A 20,990-nucleotide genomic window follows, 5' to 3' on the forward strand; every position below is an offset into this window, starting at 1 on the left:
GATCATTTTTTCAATAACAATGCCGTCTGCTAGTTGGCTAATTATAACTTCTCTGTCAGCGATGGGAATTCTTTTTAACTCATTTTTAATATGGGCGAATAGAAGTGGTGTACACAGAATAAACAGCTCTTATTATATATTATATTATACATCCATGCTCATTTATCTAAAAGCACGTTTCCTCTCTCCAACTAGTGACCTGCGTGTGACGTATGCTGTTACGTCATACAAAGGGGCTGAGGGGAAGTCATCGGACGCAGTTTTGGTCTCTTATTTGTTAGCAGCCATTACTGCCACAGTGCCACAACTGTGGACGAAAAAGTGTAATGGCCGGCAGCAGACTCGAGAAGTTTGGAACTGTGTTCACGCGGTAAGCTAATTACTGTTGACAGCTAACGTCCGTTAACGCTTGTTCAATTGAATCGAGTAATGAAGCGCAAAACAAACACGCTGGCTGGTTAGCACAGTCTACACGGTGAATATTTGGAATACGCAATACTGTTTCATTGAGTCAATACGGGGGTTATACGCATTCATGTATTGATCAAATAGGTTCTCCTGCAGAAACAATGCTGTCATCAGATGGCGTTCAGCTAAGCAGCAACTGCTGCATACATAACATTTACTCTAAATTAACATGTGACAGTCAAATGAACCCATGGTGAATTAATGGAATTATGAATGTAATTTTATAAGAGCATAAGCGTAACAGAAGATGTTAGGTATGAAGACATCATAGGTATGCGATTAAGGCTACAGCCCAAATCGGTTTGATATTTCCTCGATCATCCCTTGAACCGGAAGTTGTTCTGGTCTACCATTTTGACCGCTGCCCTGAGTATGGGTCGTATGGGTGCGTGCTTAAATTGCATCCACGGGTATCAGTTCTCTTGAGAGGAAGGAGACATCAATTTTGAGAATTGAGAAGCACCCTGTTGAGTTTTCATCGGTCTCATATGTTGTTTTTATTTCACTCTCTTCTTCACAGCACCGGGAAAAATACATAGGTAGCCATGGTCTTATGAAAAAATTACTGCATAGTGCACTGCTCCCACTCATTACTGCCATCTCTCGTCACAAAACGTTAAGTGCATAAAAGTACCGTAAAATGCCCAAACATAGAAAACGAGGTCACAACAGTCTTGTAATACATGTTCAATTACGTTCATGTCATTTATTGATTATTTGCATTTGTATGTATTGATATTCTGATTCTGAATTAATTATTTAATAAACCTGAATATGATCATGTTGGTTTTTAGACACTGAAAATTGTTCAGTGTTTCAGGAAACATAATATCCATCCATAATAACAGTTAATGGGGAAATAACATATCATGAAAAGAAAAGTCTTTCTAATAAATGAAGAAAGTTGTTTATGGTTATTTTATTGACTAGTATGTATGCATGAGGAAACACAAGGAAACACTGGAGGAGAGAGTAAGCGAGGAAATATGATTTTAGAGACATGAGATGCATCACATGAAGTGATGTCCATGTCTGATTACAGTTGGATCAGCTGTCAGTCAACTTTAACAGCTGCAGCGACTTTTCACAGAGTTTGTGTCTGCACAGTGTTAATACTAACAATATCCAAATCCCCAGGTATCCAGTTTTTATTATTTTTAACAGATATATAATTAAGAAATAGGAACAGCTCTGTGTCGGAGTGATATAAACACCATTAAATCATGGTGGGGCTTCTGGGCTCTGACTGGCTGAGCAAAACAATGGCAAGTGCCCCACTCAGTTTAACTGGCCAAGAAAAAAAAACAGGCAGAGTCAGTAAAACTAGCTAATAGGAGTGCAGACGCATTTGATAGGCAGCCAAATTAAGCAATGGAAGGCCGTAAACTGCTTCTATGGTTCAGTCTCAGTTAGGGCTGGCCAGTATATCCATATTATATCTATATATTATATCATGATATGAGAGTGGATATTGTCTTAGAATTTGGATATGTTAATATATTGTGATACAGCATAAGTGTCTTTTCCTGCTTTTAAAGGCTGCATAACAGTAAAATGATGTCATTTTCTTAACTTACAAGACTGCTCTAGCTATTCTATTATTTGCCTTTTACCCACTTTGTCATTATATCCACATTACTGATAATTATTTATCAAAAATCTCATTGTGTCATCACTAAAATATATAATTTCTATGTTTGCAATTAACACTTTAAAACTTTTAAAACACTTGCATCATTGTTAAACATTTATTTAATGTTTATTTTTGCACCTTAATGTGAAGAGATAATAGTTACGTGTTAATTGGGATTTTGATTTTCATTCAGACTTATTTGAGTGTTGTGGTTGTGTTGACATTTCTTTTCCCTGTCTGCATTGATTGATAACTGAGATGGTTCAAATTCAGAGAAAGGATAAGTTTACAATAAAAGTGTTTGAATTGAAATTGAATATTTTTTCCCCTGGTCCTTATTTTAATTTCTTATTTCAGCCATATCGCCCAGCCCTAGTCTCAGTTTGGAGTTTGGAGAGAGAAAAAATCAGGTCTTAATCTATCAAGGAAAGCCTATGTATGGCAAACACTGTGGACACAATTAGAGTATTGGAACATCACCTTGATCATGGCTGACTTGGATCAATTTCCTGGTCACACACACTAGTCCTGATTTAAAATGTGAACAATTTGATTATTGTTATTTCTCTCTGTCTTAATATCTGCTCTACTATTCAAAATACTGTCTAACACCACTCTAATCAAATGTGTAATGATCAACAGGATTCGAGATCTGATGCGCTCTGGAGTCATACAGTCAGCAGAGAAACCCATCTGGTATGACATATACAAGGCTTTTCCACCAAAAAGGGATCCACTTCATGTGAAGCAACATACCAGAGCCTGTACCAAGAAACACCAGACTGTACCTGAAATCTTCTACAGAGAGGATGACGTTAGAGCGTAAGTCTACAGTAGCAACAGCTATTCAGTTGATAGTAGCTGTGCTTCCTTTCCACCTACATTGCAAATATGTATCATGTATATATTGTATTAGCATAGACTGTATAGAAGAAATGGACGTAACATCCGTGACGTCACCCATTGGTTTGTGGACTGCTGCTCGGAAGCCAATAGTTTCGGATCTGGGCAGCGCCATCTTGAAAATTTCAGGTGCATGCTGGGAAAAATAAAAACCCAGATTCTACTTATTTGGGCATGAGGTGGAGTCATGGGCGGAGCCACGGGCGGAGCAGGGGAGGTTGCGATTGGTTGCGAGGGCTGGATCTCGAGGACATTGGGCAATCAACCTGTCAATCACAACGTAGCCACGCCCCAAGCATACCCTGCTTCATCGTTAAATATAAAATCAGGGACGCCAAAATTTCACAAATGAACATCATACTGCATTGAAGAAGGCTTTAACCTAGCGATTGAGACCATAAACACATTTTGAAAACGTTTACTGAGCCCCCTGGTGGCCTTTTGATAGAATGCAGTTCTACTTGCTACTACTTCCTCGTTGGCCTCATTTCAGAGGACCGGAACTCCCCGCATGTGTATTAGGTGTTTTGTCATTTGTCAGTGGCATTTGTCACTGCTGTCTGTTTTATGAGATCTTGTTTTAAAACCTCTCCTTTGAGTTTGTATTGTCACAGACTTGAAGTAATAACAACAACAACAACAACAACTTGCAGGAACATGTGCCTTTTCAACATTGATTTAAAAGAGTCCTGAGTTGGTGCTTGGTGAATGTCCTGAGGGAGCGAGTTCCAAAGTGTAGGAGCTGCCACACTAAAGGCCCTGCTCCCAATGGTTTGGCTTCTGGTGCAGTGAATGGACAGGAGGTCCACGTCATTTTGAACACACCTTCCCATTCTCTTGAGCATTGGTGTAGTGGTGATTATTATTGTGGGAGAGGCACTGTTTTCATGATGTCCATCCAGGGCTTGAAATTAACTTTTTCATCTACTAGCCAAAACCAAAACGTTGCTTTACTTAGGGCTGGGCGATAAACCGAAAATTTATCGATACCGAAATTTACGACGATAACCAACGTCATTTTGCCCATGTCGGTATATTCGGTTCTTAACGCACGCTGTTCCGCCTACGGGACGGGACGGATGTTAGGAGGTAGCCACACGTTCTTCTGAATGTTTTAAACACCAACCCTTAAACATGTATATTCATGCCGTACATAGTTAGAAAGCTTAGATTGCCCTGATTCATTCAAGACCACTCACGACTTATATGGTTGCTCACAGCCGTAATAGTATTAGCGATTAGCTCGGCTAGCTACTCAGCTAAGTGAGAAAAGCTATAGTGCCTACATACCTTCAAAGTCTTCCCTTTACCCACAACGATCATCTTATGACTCAGGACTTTCTGTACAGCTCGCCAAGTATCCATTCTGAAATGACCGAAATACTTTCCTCAATATGTCCATGTATTTAGTCCAACACGTAACGTAATAACACAAATAACAAACCATATACGGTCCGTTTACGTCATTTCCTGACCTGTACGTCCATCTCAGAGTACACGTGACTAGATGTTTACGACCGTGAGCCTCTCCTGCTTCAACACCACACACAAGCCAATCAGTGCTTAGGATTAGGCAGTACATGATTGACAGCTGTTCCAGTCAGTGGAAGTATTCGGTGAAATGAAGTTGATAACCTTTTAGCCAATAGTCTGAGGTTTCCAACGGTGTATGACACTAAGCTATCAAGTTTGGCTGTCCATAAACAAACTCCAAGCGTAACCGGCGTGCGCCTGGTGCGTAAAAGAATTGAACCATATATCATTACGCACTCGGCATTTTGGTACACAGTTGGTTCTTCTTCGACTTGACATATGACTTATAGATAGATAGATAGATAGATGGAGGTCAGTTCAAACGTCGAAATGGCAGCTGCAGCGCCGGCGGCGGAGGTACACCTGGTGGAGGAGGAGGAAGAGCAGCAGCTTGTTCCCAAGAAAAACGCGTCTTCAATCGTGTGGCAACATTTTGGTTTCAAAAGGGAAGATACTGCTCAGAAAGATGTAAAATGTAAGTTGTGCAAAAAGACTGTCGTCACCAGCCAGGGCAATACATCTAACCTTGGAGTGGAGCAATTATGCTGCCACAGCCCCATCTAGTGGCCAAACTTTTTTTAGAGCACGGGGTGGCAGTAGTCAGAGCGATAGATATAACATATGTTATATCTATCGCTCTGGTGGTAGTTATCGTCCATTTATCGTTATCCAGGTGAACTGCTCAATATATCGTGATATTGATTTTAGGCCATATCGCCCAGCCCTAGCTTTACTATTGTATTGTATTTCATAGGGGTGTGACGATACACTCAGCTCACGAGACGAGACACGATATTGGGTTCACGAGATCAAGACGAGACTTTAACTATATTTTTAAGAAAACTTGAATGAGGAAATACATGACTGTTCTTTTATTTGAAATTCACAAAATGGAAATTTAATTGAAATGTTTTAACTAATCATCTTGTAATGAATCATTTTAGTTCTACTTTCTAAATATATAATTATCATATGCAGTATGCCGCACTGTAAAAGGTTTCCCCATATATAGGCATGGGCCGGTTACCGGTTTCAAGGTTTACCACGGTATGAATAAGTCACGGTTTCAAAACCACTAAAAATTTCCGTCATACCGTTCCTGCGGTATGAGCGGGTTTTTTTTTTAATGTGATATCTCGTCAGAGAAAAAGTGGAGGTCCCTCAGGTCGTGTGCAGCTGCAGCGTAAAGTAGCCCTTGCTGTTACAAACAGGTAGCTCTGCAGGCTGTATGATGGCTGAAGGAGGTGAGCCCCCCGAACTTTTCCCCCCATTTAAAAGGACCAAGTCAGCTGTACGGAAATACTTCGGCTACCGTAAAAAGACAGATGGCCACGGCTTGGAGGAAGACGGTCCAACGTGTTTGTGGACAGTGGCAGCCTGAGGAGGCAATACATCAAATATGATAGTGAGCAAGTCTCCAAAAATTGTTGAGATTCAGTTTTAAGCTCCTGCCTGCATTTATTTATTTAATTTATATTTATCTTTAGAAGTGTTACCTTTTTCAATTATTTATGTTCTGATCTTGAGCCACAGGTTAAGTGATTGCTTTTATTTGCATTTTGTGTTGTTTTTTTCACAAAAGAGAATTAATTTATGTCGTGACTTGAGTTGCAGGTTTAGCCTCAGTTAAAGGACTGCACTTATTTAAATTATTTTTTATTTAGAAAGAATTCAGTTATTTTTTATTATTTTTTTTTTTTAAATACATATTTACTAATGTTCCATCATGTTCTACACATGTTTAAAAATAAAAGACCGTTCAATGGATTTTTTGGGGATTTAAATACAGACATTTCAGAATCTCATACCGGCCCATGCCTACCCATATAGATGGTTTATAGATTTTGGTATTTATGGAAATAACAACCATAAATACAAAAGTTAGATACAATCACAAATACTAAAAAGTAAATTATAAAGAGTAGAAACAATTATAATATATAAATATATTTAAATAAAGAATCTAATTATCACAAATTATAACATATAAAATAAAATAAATAAAAAATAAAAAACACAGAAATAAAAGTAAATTGCACAAATCCTGTATCACATAAATACACAAGTAGAACAAAATATAAATTGTATTATAATTTGGTAGACTAATTTTACTTTTGCATCACTTCCATAGATGCGCTAGATTCCTCCGTTCCTCCTACCTCAGACTCTCAGTGTAGGGACCTGCAGTTAACCTGCTCCTGTTCCTCTCCTCATCTCATACTTCTGACTGAGATCTTCTCAACAGGTAGAAGCTGCAACAAGGTTAATGATCCACACGTAACATTATAAAAAGAAGACATGACGTGCAAATGAGTGATAGAAAACTGATCTTTCTTTTTTTTTTTTTGGTGCGCCCCTCTAATTATAGAGAGAGAGACAATATTCATTTCGATGAGAAATATCGTTGCGTTTTCGTCTCGCGAGATCTCGTGGCACCCCTACTGTTCAGTCTTCTAGCCAAGTGGCGAGACAGCCACAGAAAAATCTGTCTCGCCAAATAAGGAATTTGGGTCGCAAATGGCGAGTGCTAATTTCAAGCCCTGCGTCCATCAAAAAAATACCACACATACACACACAAACACACACACACATAAAGGTTTAAAGTTTGCCAGATACGGAAACTATTCCGTATCAGTTACAAAAATCAACATCACCAACGACAATTATAATGTGTGCTGTATTGCTTTTTTCTCATAACCACACACAAAAATCATAACAATTTACAATAATACAGGCCTAGACTCACACACGCATAAACAGAAGTTCATTGAAAGTCATATATCATTGAATCAAAATCACTTACAATATATTAGTTTATTTAGATTACACAATGCTAAATTTGAAGTCAAGTTCGTGGGACAAATCCAAAATAATCACATTTAAAAAAAACTTGAAGAGGTCCACTCTTCTGTGAAATGCAGCAAAATTGTCCATGTATGGATTTCCTCTTTCACAACGGTAGTCATTTAGCCAAATATGCAGCTACCAAAGCCTACTAAACTTTTTGTTGCCAGTACAAAGGAGGGTATCAATCCTGGGATTATGGACTGTTTATTAGAATTAAAAAATGCTGTCAATAAGGCAGATAAAATCCTCCTTGATTTTTTTAAGATTGCTGCATTTTGAGATCATTAGATCCCACATGCAATACCAGAGGTGATACAGATGGTGGAGGTGTTAATATTTTTAACAAGGGCACCTGGATTGCAGGAGGTGCAATACCTGTTGGTCCACACAGTGGACCATGGATGATCCCATAATAAGCACAGGTGGACAACTGGACAACTGAAAGAATAATAATAATTTTCCTGAAGTTAATCCTGTTTTTCTTTATTCACAAGTTTCATCACTGTAATTTGTGATTTATAGTAATGTGTTTATGTAATGTAAATTTGCTATTTTTGAGCTAATATGCATTTACAAAAAGAAAAAAAGAACATGGATTGAAACCAGATGTTGCTCATGTCAGCATTAAAAGTCGACCCATAACTTGTCTCCCTTTCAGGAAGTTCTATGACCAGTATGGGATGGGTCCTCCTCTTGATCTGTCCAAATCAAATTTTGTTTCTACAAGTCAAAGGTATGTTTTTTCTACCTCTGATTTAAAGAAAAACTGCAGTTTTATGAAAAAATATAATATACAAGCTGAAAGCTAGATGGGAAGAAGGAATTGAAAAGTGTGGTTAGTGTATGGGTGTTGTAATGTTAAGTTCCATAACAGCTGTAAACAAAGTGTAAGCTTGAACAAAATTACCATTACTGTATGTTGCAATTTCATGAAATATCTCTACTACAAAATGTGTTCTTTTGTTCACTTTGACCTTGTAGATTTGCAGACAAGTATTCAGAGTTAAAGAGCCAGAGCGGGCTGGATGATTCTGCCCTGTTCGAGGAGACTGGGAAAGCTTTACTAACAGAGAACATAGTGCTGAAAAGGCGAGGTGCTTCTGCGGTAAGGGCTTGGCTATTGAATCATCAGTCAAGGAGCTGATGATTCCAACTGTTGTCAGTGGAATCGTCTTCAGTAACACAGCATGGCTCGTACCTATTTATGTCTCAGAATGTCTAAAAAACTACAAACCTGTGGTGGTTTTTATTCATCTGACAACGTTTCCACTTCAGTCAAGTGTAGAAATATTCTTATACACTACTTAAAATTCAAAATATGCATACATGCAGGATAAATCTGTGCTGTTACAGTGTTTCCCCTAGAAATCTTTGTAGCAGCTGTGCTGTGTGTTAGTAACCTAGCAACACTAGGTGGGTCCGGAAGAAAAATTTGAGAAATAATAGGGCTGCGACTAACAATTATTTTGATAATCGATTAATCAGTCGATTATCTTTTTGATTAATCGATGAATCGGATAAAAAAGTATTTTTTAAATTTCCACCCCTTCATTCATTCATTTTGCTCCCCCTACTTCAGTAGCTTATGACGGGAGCGGGCAGGTTGTGTTATGAAATTATATTGTTAACTAGCTGTTAGCAACTTCTAATGAAATCGAGCAAGTGATCAACATAGTTAACGTCACGTTACTTCAAGCACAGTCATTTTTGCAGTGGCGGTGCGCCGCTGCTGAATGTACATAGGGGAAACACTGCTGTTATGTTAGGCTACGTGTTTGATCAATGCTCAGTGAGCATGAATTAATGTGTTGAAATTAAATTAAGATACACCACCCTCCCTGTTCACCAACAACTATGCTTCAAGTCATCTTGTGAAAATGTGTCACCAGAATGTATAATCTGACATCTGAAACAATTAACTAGAACTATTAAGTGATTAACTGCAAAACTCAATTGCTGAAATATGTCACTGCAATTATTGCTGCTCCTTGGTATGTTTTAACAAAGTTACATTATCATAATAGATGTGTGTTATCACCATAAAGTCCCCATATGGTCCATGAGGGGAACTGTACTAATACATGCACCTAACATCACTGGCGGTGTGACCACCTTCACTGGTAATATGATTAACAGTGTTGAAAGTGTGGAAACAGTAGAAACATTGTGGAATACAATGTAGAATAAAATAGCAGTAACAATGTAGGTGCATACATAATCAATCCTCAGACTGCCATCAAAGAACCAAGTTAATGGGATGAGCATTCACAGGATTATTTTTACCCTGATAACAGAAAGTTATCCTGAATTAGTCGAGCAACATTTGAAGGACAAGGGACCTGGGATCTGGGTAACCACTTAATACTTTTCCTTTAAGGATCTAGTGTGTTCAGAAAGTATTCAGACCCTTTCACTTTTTTCTCTTTTTTCCTGCATCAGTCTACTTCCGATGCCATATAATGACAAAACTAGTCAAAACTAATTTTTGAATTTTTTGCGAACTTATTAAAAGGAAAAACTGAAATATTGCATTAATACAAGTATTCAGTGTATTTGCTATGGCCCTTGAAATTTACCACAGGTGTGTTTCATTTCTAGACATGAAAGATGCTCTATGGGTCAGTGACAAATAAGGGTTGGCAATATGAGAAATTCAAAAATGTCTTAAAAGTAATGTTTTAAAAGCAGCAACAGGTTTATTGTATATATGTTGTATGTTAGTGTTTTTGTTGGTTCAGTCATTTTAAATGATTTTTTACCAGAAGACTGAATGTTACTGAAAATGTCCCATTACATTTATTCCACATTTTAGTTTATGTTTATTTTTCTGTACATAATCAGATTTTTATGAAAAAATACTGCTTACACTTGTTGGACACTGGGTTGCATCAATGGGTGTAAGCAGTATTTTTCATAAAAATCTTATACACTGCCTGACTGTGTTCCTTCTACAGTCAAACACCATTGTTGGTGAATTGAATTGAAAATCAAATATGACAATCAACAAGGTTCAGTGAACTTGGTTTTTCATGTTATTTCAGTTTAGAAAAAGGAAAATCTGTCCGGTGACGTCACCATCCTGAATGGCAGCCTAAAGTAACAGCTCCCTCGTGAAAAATAGTTATTTCGCCCCTTTAGACCGTCAAATACTAGATCTTCAGATATTACTGAAGACAAGAGGGGCAAGAATGGGGAAGTCATGTGGATTAAAATCAATGGATATTTATCAAATAGTTTTACCCTAGAAAGGGACAGGGTTGTGCATGGTCACCACTACTCTTCGAATTATATTTGGAACCATTAGCTCAATACATTAGACAAAACGAAGACATCAAGGGAATCACTATTAAAGGGACGGAATATAAATTGGCCTGTTACGCGGATGACATTTTGGTCTACCTTGGAAACCCAACATACTCTTTACCTAAATTGATGCTATCATTTGAACAGTACGGACAATTATCAGGGTACAAAATCAATATGGGTAAAACCCAGTTACTTTCATATAATTATAGCCCACCAGAAGAAATAAAAAGTAGTTATCCCCTGGCATGGCAAACAGAGTCTTTTAAATACCTAGGCATCAACCTACCAAAAGATCTTACAAAATTAGTTGAACAGAATTATCTACCCATGCACAAAAAAATAAAGGATGACATAGCAAGATGGAATTTAATTCCTTTCTTTAGCCTTAGTTCAAGAATTGACTCTATCAAAATGAATATATTGCCAAGATTTTTATATGTATTTCAAACCCTGCCAATAGAGATTAATCAAAATCAATTCAACGAGTGGGACAAAATGTTATCTAGGTATATATGACAAGGTAAAAGACCAAGGGTTCGCCTCAAAACTTTACAGCTGGTTAAGCAAAAGGGAGGATGGGGCTTGCCTTATTTCAGATATTATTTTGCAGCGCAGATGAGAGCAGTGATATGCTGGTGTAACCCATCATACACTGCCCAATGGAAAAACCTTGAGGGAAAAATGTCATCCATTCCCATACAGGCAATTTTATCTGATAACAATTTACAAACCCACATAAATAACATTGATAACCCATGGGTGAAATGGACCCTTAAAACATGGAAAACTATCATAAAGGAACATAAACTCGAGCGAGGCCGGCTCTATGCAGGGGCAAGAGGGGGCAGAGCCCCCTTAAATAAATGTCTTGCCCCCTCAAATCAAAATTTTGGAAGTTGAGAAAGCACATTTTAATATACTCACAAAATTAATATACATTACAAGTTGACAAAATAATGTGCATTAGCCGAAAAATCCGCCGAAAAAGGGACACACACGATAGCCTACAGTGTCGGCTTCCCTCTCATCTCTCTGTCCCTCCGCTGTGCGTGTATCATATACAGTCTATGACGTGTATTCACCACAGGCTGCGCAGCGCACTCACACACCCGCACACACACCCGCACACACCCCTCAGCCCTGTGTCAGGGTTCAGCACTGCCACGGAGTGGGTTAGACCAGGGACATTATAATAAGAGTATAAAGAGTATATATTTCTTAGAAGGACTTTGGTTAGACATTGAAGGAGCAGCAGCGTTACAAGCATAGAGATGAGTGTCCACGTCCACTGCATGTGACAAACTGAAGACAAGTGACCTGTGTCGGACCCTTTATACAGTCTATGGACGGACCCCTACGTAAAGCCCCGCCCCAGGCTGTAGTTCTCTACTGTTTTTTTTTTTTTTTTTTTAAATAATCACAGCAGCTAGCAATACTGCACCTTTTAGCATCAGCAAGCACTGATTCTCCTGCACCAGCTCCCTCCATCCTCTCAACAAGTGCTCCCCCAAAGCAGCCTGTTAAGCTGCCAACAAAAAAACAAGAAAAAAAAGTTCTGCTGTATATCTGTTGTGTTTTATAAAATAGTTTGAGAAGATTTTGTATTATTATTTAATAAGACTACCTTTCAGTTTTGTAAATATTGTAGCGACCAGAGGGGGGAGTGGTCACTCTGATTGGGACAATTTGAGCTGGTTCTCTGGTTTGAGCTCAAAGGCTCATGGGACTGTTAATGTTGAAAGGAAAGCCGTGTTTTAGTGATGTTATGTGCATATTTAATTGTGTTATGTGAGTTTCCAGGTTATATGGCCATACATAGTGTTAAGTTTGATGTTAACTGTAATTAGTAGTGTAGCCACCGCGACTGAGTCTCCTGGTGTGTTTGATTACCTCTGGCCAGTAATCATGTGTGGTTGTTGTTAATTCTGATGTTGACTAAATAGTGCGTCCTGTGGTTAGGCAGTGTAAGGGATGCAGGAGTTGTATAAAGCAGAAATCAGTCTCACTTCACCTTCTTCCACGTGAGCTTGTCACAATATTAGTATATATGTAGTATTATATATAATTTACTATAGTGTGAGAAGTCCTACCTTAGGTTAAAATTTATTTGAAAATCAAGTCATCCAGTTAAGATAAATATTATGTTGTTGGTTGATAAAATCTGGATGAAGAATGTTTTATTTCATTTTATTTTATTCATTTATTTTATTTTTTTTTTTCAGTTTCCCCCCTTGAGGGATTGCCACCTTATTGTGGTCAGGGGGTTTGTATGCCTCAGTTAATGTTCAGGTGGGACACCGAAGTTGGACAGGTCTGAAGGTAGAGGCCTGACAAAGTACAATCCACTTCTCCAGGTTGGGGTTGGACACATAGACCCCTTTCAATGAAGAAAGCATTGTTACTATAAGGACAGAAAAAAGTGCTGGAGCATGATGTGTACACGTGATGCCCCCTTCACATTTCTGACTGCCCCCTCATATATACCTGCCTAGAACCGGCCCTGAACTCGAGACCGATATTACAGCTCTTAAATGGTGTGCTTTTGATTCAGAGTTTACACCTAATAAATTGGATTCTAGATTCAAGGACTGGATAGCTAAGGGTATAACAGTCTTATGTAGTGTAATGAAAGATGGAAAATTGCTCAGTTTTGAAACGCTTAAAAGGACACATTCATTAGAAAAACAAGACTTCTATCTATCTGCAGTTACGGCATTATGTTGATACGAAGATGAAAAATGTAACAAAGACAAGCACACGTTTGATTGAATTGTTTATAAGAGCCTATAATTCAGAAACTATTGATAGAACTGTTTCATGCCTGTATAAGGGTCTACTGGATTTGAAATCACATTCAACTTCATATATTAAAATAAAATGGGAGAAGGAAGGTGGGATAAATATCTGAGGAAGAATGGACAGCACTATGGAGGTATCAATGGACGTGTACCAGCTCGCAAAAGTGGAGGGAGTTCGGCTGGAAGAGCCTAATTAGATACTTTATAACACCCTTCCAGAAGTCTCACTATGATAACTCTTCTGTCTGCTGGAGGAACTGTGGAAATCAAAGTGCAAACCACTACCATATTTTTTGGGACTGCCCTGTCATGAGGAACTACTAGAGAGACATACACAATGCCCTACAGGATATCTTCAAATGTGAAATACTCCTTGAGAGTAAGACAGTTTTTTGGACACATACCTCAGGAATGGCCGAAAAGAGGCAAACATTTAATAAGTATCCTGCTGGTGGCTTATAAAAAAGAGTATTACCAGGAAATGGTTATCACAGGAGAGCCAAACTTGTCATGCCCCATAGGCTAGATTTTATTTTCACAAACCAGTGGCTATAATGTAATGATAATTAATATAATGAAAGATCACTCCCTACCGGTACATAGTTTTTAAATTTAATTTAGTTGTTGTTGTTATTATGGTTGTTAGTTTTTGGTTTTTGTTTTCTCTGTCATTGTCTGGACATAAACTAAAACATTATTTTGACATTTAAGGCAGACAACAGATGCAAGAAGTATGCTCACATGATGTACAGATGAAGCCATTTCAAAGTTCCCCTGTTTCCTTGATGGCTCCTTGGCTGGTCCTTGACCGGTCGATAATGGACGCAGGGGGGAAATGTGATGCCCCAGAGATGACTGTCAATGAGGCCCCGACTGGAAACGCCCCTAAGCTGCCTGAGTGAAAATCAGCTGCAATGCCTCATTTGTCCACGGGGAGGAGCAGTGTGTTTAGTCCCACTGCTCATAGAAAAGATAAGGCTGTCCCAACGATTAAAAAAATTAACTGGATTTATCACATTACAACCCTGTGATTAAACCTGATTAAAATACTAGGCTAAATATTATATACACTAATATTACTTGTTTTACTTCTATTCTTCTGTACAAAGTAGCCTAATGAAGGGTACAATATAGTTAATCCATTAGAAAGTAAGGATGCAATTGAAGCTGCTGTACATCTGACAGGACACCGTCTGTCACAGGAAACACTCGCGGACACTTAACAATTCCTCTGACTGATCACTGATCACTGTCACTGTCAAACCAAGAAATAGCGCATGAGACAAACCCAGTCTAGTGATTTAAAACAGGACGCGCTATTTAATACGTAGTAGGCTATGTCAACAGACGGTGACAACCACATACTGGGTTTCCGTTATCCGGTAATTACAGGACTCTGGTCAAATCTGCCGATGTCCGGTACCTATTTGTTTACACTTCCAGTAAAAATTTCCGGTGAAAATATTCCCTCCAAGCAGTAAGCACAATTTAAATTGTATTAAAATAAAATGTATTTTTAAATGACGATCTGGGGTTCTGGTTGACTGGTCGGCATTGTAAAGGGTAAATGACCTTTTATTGTCATTATACAATGAATGTACAACAAAATTACAGGTTAGAATGGAGGGATGGATGGATGAATGGAGAATGGATTTTAGGTCCAGGCCCACCCATTTTGACCCAGGCCCATAGTATGTAGTTAGTGATTTCGGACACAGCATTAGTTAGTTTTTATTCAAGCTGTTCATCCAATAAGCAGCCTGAGGAATGCTTTGAGTGAAAGCTTCTCAGCCAATCAGCGGCTTCTACGCCCACAGGCTGATCGTCACCAGCAAGTGATCCAATGAAATGAATGACCTTTTTTCATAAATTGTTGCCTTTTTATTACCTGTGTGCTTGCCCCGTGAGCTCGCTTCATTCATACTGGTCGGTTTCTTTTATACAGTCTATGGTGTCTACATTAAATCAGGGCTCACTCACACTAGGCAATCATACAAGCATGTTTGCCCCCTAAAATCTGGATTATTTGGCTGTTGTGAGTGCAAGTGTCCGGTGCTTGAGTACAGTACACTTCCCTGGCCCAGTACGGTTGGAAGAGGTGTGCTTGAGCATTGTACACTTAATTAATTAATATTAATTAATATTTTTAAAATATTTAATATTTTTCCCGGGAAATCAACGATTTTCAAAAGGCAACATTAGCTGAGCCCTGGTCATTTCCTAACACTAAATGCAACGAGGAGACATTATGTATATGGGTTCCCAGTCCAACCATTTTTTGTGTATCATTATTATCATTTATCATTATTAAGGCAAAATAACTCAATTTATGTCCATCAACATTATAATGAATAGGCTATAGGCTTAATATTAGTTTACATCCAGCGTGCTGCGTGGACTTCATTACATCTGCTGCACCGCTGCTACCACAATTATAAAATGCTAAGTTTATACAGTCTGTGACTGTGACCCTCATAAAAGTAATATTTTACAAATCTGCATTATATAAACTAATGAAATTCGTTAAAGTAAGTCATTTGGCGGCTTCTAAGTCATTCAGTTAAACTATGTCTGTTCTATAGCTGCTCCGCTGGAGAGGCTGTGAGCGTGAATGAAATCAGTGCGTCTTTTTTACACAAGTATCTGTAGCAGGCTACTGCATGACTCAGGCATGACTCAGAAGAATATGCTTGTACTTTTTAATCATAGTGCGTTGTGTTAATTGATCGGCTGTGTTACCGGCGCACAGCACACATTATGTTTTTGCGCAACGTATGTGTCGGAGGCAACTGTGCTTGAGTAATGAATGTCGCTTTGAAAGACAATGGGACAGCCCTGCAACCATCCCCCTCAACCCATCACCTTCAAGCTGGACACCTCCCCTACCGAAAATCAAGACACTGTTTGTGCCCCCACTATGTCCAGCACATATGCTACTGTATGTGTGGTTGAGTTTTCAGTTTTACATCTTTTCTAAGTGAGTGTGGTGTGTAGTTGTAGATGTGTGTAGTGCCCCCACTATATCCAGCACATATGTGTGGTTGAATTTTCAGTTTTACACCAATAGTTAATTAACTAGTTAGTTACTGTAATAATAATAACGAATCTGAATTTAAACTCAATTTGTCTGACTTATATTTATCTTTTTCATATAATTAATGCTCATTAAACTCTGTCTGGCCCATATCTGTCGCGGCATCTGAGCGCTCTTTCTCAGCCTTGCGCAGGCTGAAAACCTGGCTGCGCAGCACCATGACGGATAGAATCCAATGGAACCAAACGGCCCATTAAGCCCAAACAAAAAGTTGAGCAATGATAATGCTAATAAGGTGGATGGGCTTACCTGGCTTAAAGCATGCACTGAATAGACCGGGGTTGGCTGGCACAAAAACAAATAACAAAATAATCAGTAGTCAGTAGGTTATTTAATTTTTTGATTTGATTCGATGAATTTTGGATGACCTGTTAGTAAAAAAACATAAAACATCAGAATGTGGGCTAGTTTGTGACAGAAGCATCAAACCCTGTATTACAATGAATAGGCGGGTTTACAGGAAAAGATAGACACGCCCAGGAGAATGAGGGGTCACTCCAACTGCTGGAACTCTGCTGGAACTTGGCTGGGAGTCGGCTGCCATTCAGCTGGCTTTCAGCTTGGAGGGGAACTTTGAAGTGGCTACTACTGTATATGTTGTGAATGTCAATAAAAAAAATTAATTAAAAAGAAAAAGGAAAATCTGACAATAAGAAATGATTAGGATATTACATATTAAATCCAGTCTTATGATGGAGAGATACACACCCGTAGTCTGAATATTCATGTTCAATGTTGTATTTTAATTGTTCTTTTTTAGTAAATTTGCAAAGATATTTAAAATCCTGTTTTTGCTTTGTCAGAGTACTGAGTGTAGATTGATGAGGGAAAAACTGAATTTAAACAAATGTAGCACAACGCTTCAAAATAAAAAAGTGAAGGGGTCTGAACACTTTCTGAATACACTGTAACTAATGGCACTTTTCCACTATACAGTTCTAGCGCGACTCGACTCAGCTCGATTCGACTCGACTCAACTTGTTTTTTTTTTGCGTTTCCACTAGGGATAGTACCTGGTACCTGGTACTTTTTTAGTACCTGCTCTGCTGAGGTTCCAAGCGAGCCGATACTAAATGTGACATCAACAGACTGCCGGCCACTGATTGGTCAGAAGAGTTGTTGCTGGAATCCCACACAAGAATCAAACCCCGCATTTTTAAATACCGGCAACAGCGTTACAGCCATACGGCTCAATTTTCTTGCTTTGTGTGTGACAAAAGCCACATACAGCAGCAAGTACACAATCGCCTCCATGTCCTCCGTTGTTTATTTGTTTGTGCTGCGTATAAAATGAAGTCACAGCAGTTTCGCAGAGTCGTGCTATGACGACCCCGCCCACGTTGAGTAGGTACCTTTTTTTTGTAATGGAAAAGGTCCTTCCTGGAACCGTGTCGTTTCGAGTCGAGCCGAGTAGTGCTGGAACTGTGTATTGGAAAAGCGACATTAATCAACTTCTTACTTACTTCTTACGCCTTAGTGCTTTTTTTCCAATTATTTAAATAAATGCTTACCTAAAATGTAAGTTCAGCTATGTGGCGTAATATTTTTGGAATAAGTGTGAATGAAGCAAAGTAAAAAAAAAAAAAAATTAGACTCAGCTTTTTAATAAAAGGCGTCCAGGATGGAGTATAGAGCAAGGTGGAATTGCCCTGACAAAGCTCCCACTCATCAAAGAAAATTAATAACCTGTATCACCAGGATTTGTCCGGGTTACAAGTAGTTATTATATTGCAACAGTAATAACAGGCTGATAATAATTCTAATATTAATACATTATGAAGTGAAAACAAAATGGCTATACAGTGGGATAATCAGACTAACTCCAAACTATACACTGCCATGTAACCACACAAAGGTACTTTTTATGATGAGTTTTGTTCTATTACCACATAATCTGAATAAATGTATCAGAACATTTGAAATCACACAATTTAATGATAAATTATCTACAGTTCTCTGCAGCTTGTTGCTGCAGTTTTGAACATATCATCAAAGTTCTGTTTTTATCCTGCAGGTGTCAGCAGAGTCCAGGGATCCAGTGCTCAAGCTGAAGTTAAAAGACATGTTGACAGAGCAGCAGTCGGTCTATGCTGGCAGCGAGGAGACAACAGAACACACCACAACGTAGAACTCATTAGATTTGCTGCTGTTTAATCAATTTTTAGAGGCTGTAGTTCTACTTTTGCTACTCCTATGGAACTAATGGTCATCTGTGGAAAACTGTCATGGCATGCCTGTAAGGGATATCTTCAGGATCTGCCCTTTGGACTGCCAGCTCCAGGTTCCCTAAATGTATGTCACTTAGATGTAAATTACTACAGTGCACTGCACCAACAGCATTATGTTGTCATTAAACAATCAAAAGAACAAGAAACCCTGAGTCTGCATTGTCATGGAAATAGTTATGTCTATCTATTGTATACATGGCAAAGTATGTAACTGTGTCTGGAAATTAAAAGTTAAATTGAGGAATTTCACCACTGGAAACAGGTTTATAAATGTGCAGTTATTTTTTGAATTGGGGATAGAAAACAAGAAAATGACTTGGCTAGGAGAAATTCCCACAACAACCAGAATGTATTTGTAGGTGGTGCGTTTCAATGCCACTCCCAGGCAACTCCTTTTCTACAAATTCTTCATCTCCCAGCATAGCAACCTTTATCTATATAACATTTTTTTTTGTAAAAAAACTAAAACCACTAACCAGTTTTGGAAAGTAACTAAGTACATTTACTGAAGCACTGTACGAAAGTACAATTTGAGGTACTCGTGCTTCACCTGACTTCCATTTGGTGCTACTTTATACTTCCATGCTACAACATTTCAAAGGGGGATATTGTACTTTCTACTCCACAACATATATTTGACAGCTTTAGTTACTTTTCAGATAAAGATTTGACACATAGGATAATATAACAAGCTTTTATAATACATCACTATGTTAGAGATGAAACCAGTGATTTCCAATGAGAGTAAAAGTCCAAAAACTGAAAACAGATTTATGTATCAGGATGTTGTTTTTTCTTCTTTTTTTCTAATTAATCATCTCACAATGCTTCAGATTTATCGGGTGTCCCTTTGGAGGGGCCTGGCACCTAGACTGGGAACCACTGAAATTAAACTAACCATATAAAGTAGTTCAAACTAACTACACCTCCAGCAGCTAACAGTAACATTCTGATTTTTCATGTGGGACTACTTGTAATGGAGTATGTTCGCATTTCTGTATCTACTTAAGTAAATTATCTCAATACTTGTTCCACTACTGCCAACCACCATCCCTTCCATATGGACAGGGGAACCAGGATTTTTTTCTGCTTAACCCCTGAAGGTGAATGCAGCTGCATAAAGGTAATATTTTTATTTTTCCAGTAAGTGTTAAATGTATTGTAATTTTCAGATATGTTAGTCAACTGTATGGAACTACGCTGTAGACTAGTCTCTGTGAACAGTGAGAGGCAGGATGACAGCTGTCTCATGACTGGTTCCAACTCGGGTCAAACACGCATTGAGTAGATGGTAGACCTGCATCATACACCTGTATGTGTACACAGCGTTATAAAGTGTGAAACACATAATCTATTGATGAATGATTAACATTTATAACTCCCAAAAAGAAGCCTTATTGTGAAGTGTAAAGCATATCACCATTTATTCATGAGTATAAACACTTCTTGAGGTGAAATGCAAAGACAGATGCAGCAGAATCAGATGCAACCTGATTAACAAGCTAATTATAAATCATTTATAAATCCAAGGGGACCCTTATTGTAAAGTGGTACTGTCACAGGGTAGCCCGTGCCTTATAAAGTAAGGACACACACTGTCTAGCCACTCCCATTATTAATTAAATCAAGCCGGCTTGGAGGTGTGTGTAGTGTAGCGTAGCATGTACTGATATCAGCATCACTTTTTTTCTTTTTTTTAAGATACAGAAACTAGTTTTTTCAAAACTGTTTATTGTGTAGTGTTGAATGAGCTCATTGTTTGTAACCTGTTCTCCTGTGAGTGTACCAGAGGAAAGTGCCAAATATGGTAGAACTGGAGGGGTGTTTTCTGGGTGTTGAGTTTGTAAGGCTATTTTAAATTTATATGGAAGATATTACATGACTAAAATAGGTGTAAAATGTTTTTGATTAAATTGTAAATATTATAGTATATTGTGGACCAGGTGTTAATCTCCTGTGAGATAATTGAATACAAATGACTAATTAATGTCTGTTAGTAGGACCCAGTGGATATATAAAGGAGGAGGCTGTAGTTTTGGGAGGTTTTGCCAGTTGTCTCAAGCCAGTGTGGAGAGCTACTGGGACCCCCAGAGTTAGAGGCATGGCTTAGTGCAGATGTAACCAATTTTAGACTTGTAAAAGTGAATTACAGTGTAATAACAACTTGGAATAGCTATAAG

The 20,990-nt window shown here is 38.3% G+C and overlaps 1 protein-coding gene across 2 annotated transcripts; it reads left to right on the forward strand.

The window, feature by feature from the left end:
* Window positions 1–244: 244 nt before the first annotated feature.
* mrps23 (mitochondrial ribosomal protein S23) lies at window positions 245–19,006 on the forward strand. 2 transcript variants are annotated; one of them, XM_053321247.1, is made up of 6 exons: window positions 245–370; window positions 2,744–2,923; window positions 8,043–8,117; window positions 8,366–8,489; window positions 18,597–18,733; window positions 18,919–18,964. In XM_053321247.1, the coding sequence occupies exons 1-5, from the start codon at window positions 327–329 to the stop codon at window positions 18,708–18,710; spliced, it is 537 nt and encodes a 178-aa protein (XP_053177222.1). In that variant the 5' UTR covers window positions 245–326; the 3' UTR covers window positions 18,711–18,733; window positions 18,919–18,964. The 2 variants fall into 2 exon arrangements, with proteins under 2 accessions (XP_053177222.1, XP_053177221.1); XM_053321246.1 differs by having other exon boundaries at window positions 18,597–19,006.
* The last annotated feature ends 1,984 nt before the right edge of the window (window positions 19,007–20,990 follow it).

The sequence above is a fragment of the Scomber japonicus genome, chromosome 6 (assembly GCF_027409825.1).
Source record: "Scomber japonicus isolate fScoJap1 chromosome 6, fScoJap1.pri, whole genome shotgun sequence".
Lineage (NCBI taxonomy): Eukaryota > Metazoa > Chordata > Actinopteri > Scombriformes > Scombridae > Scomber > Scomber japonicus.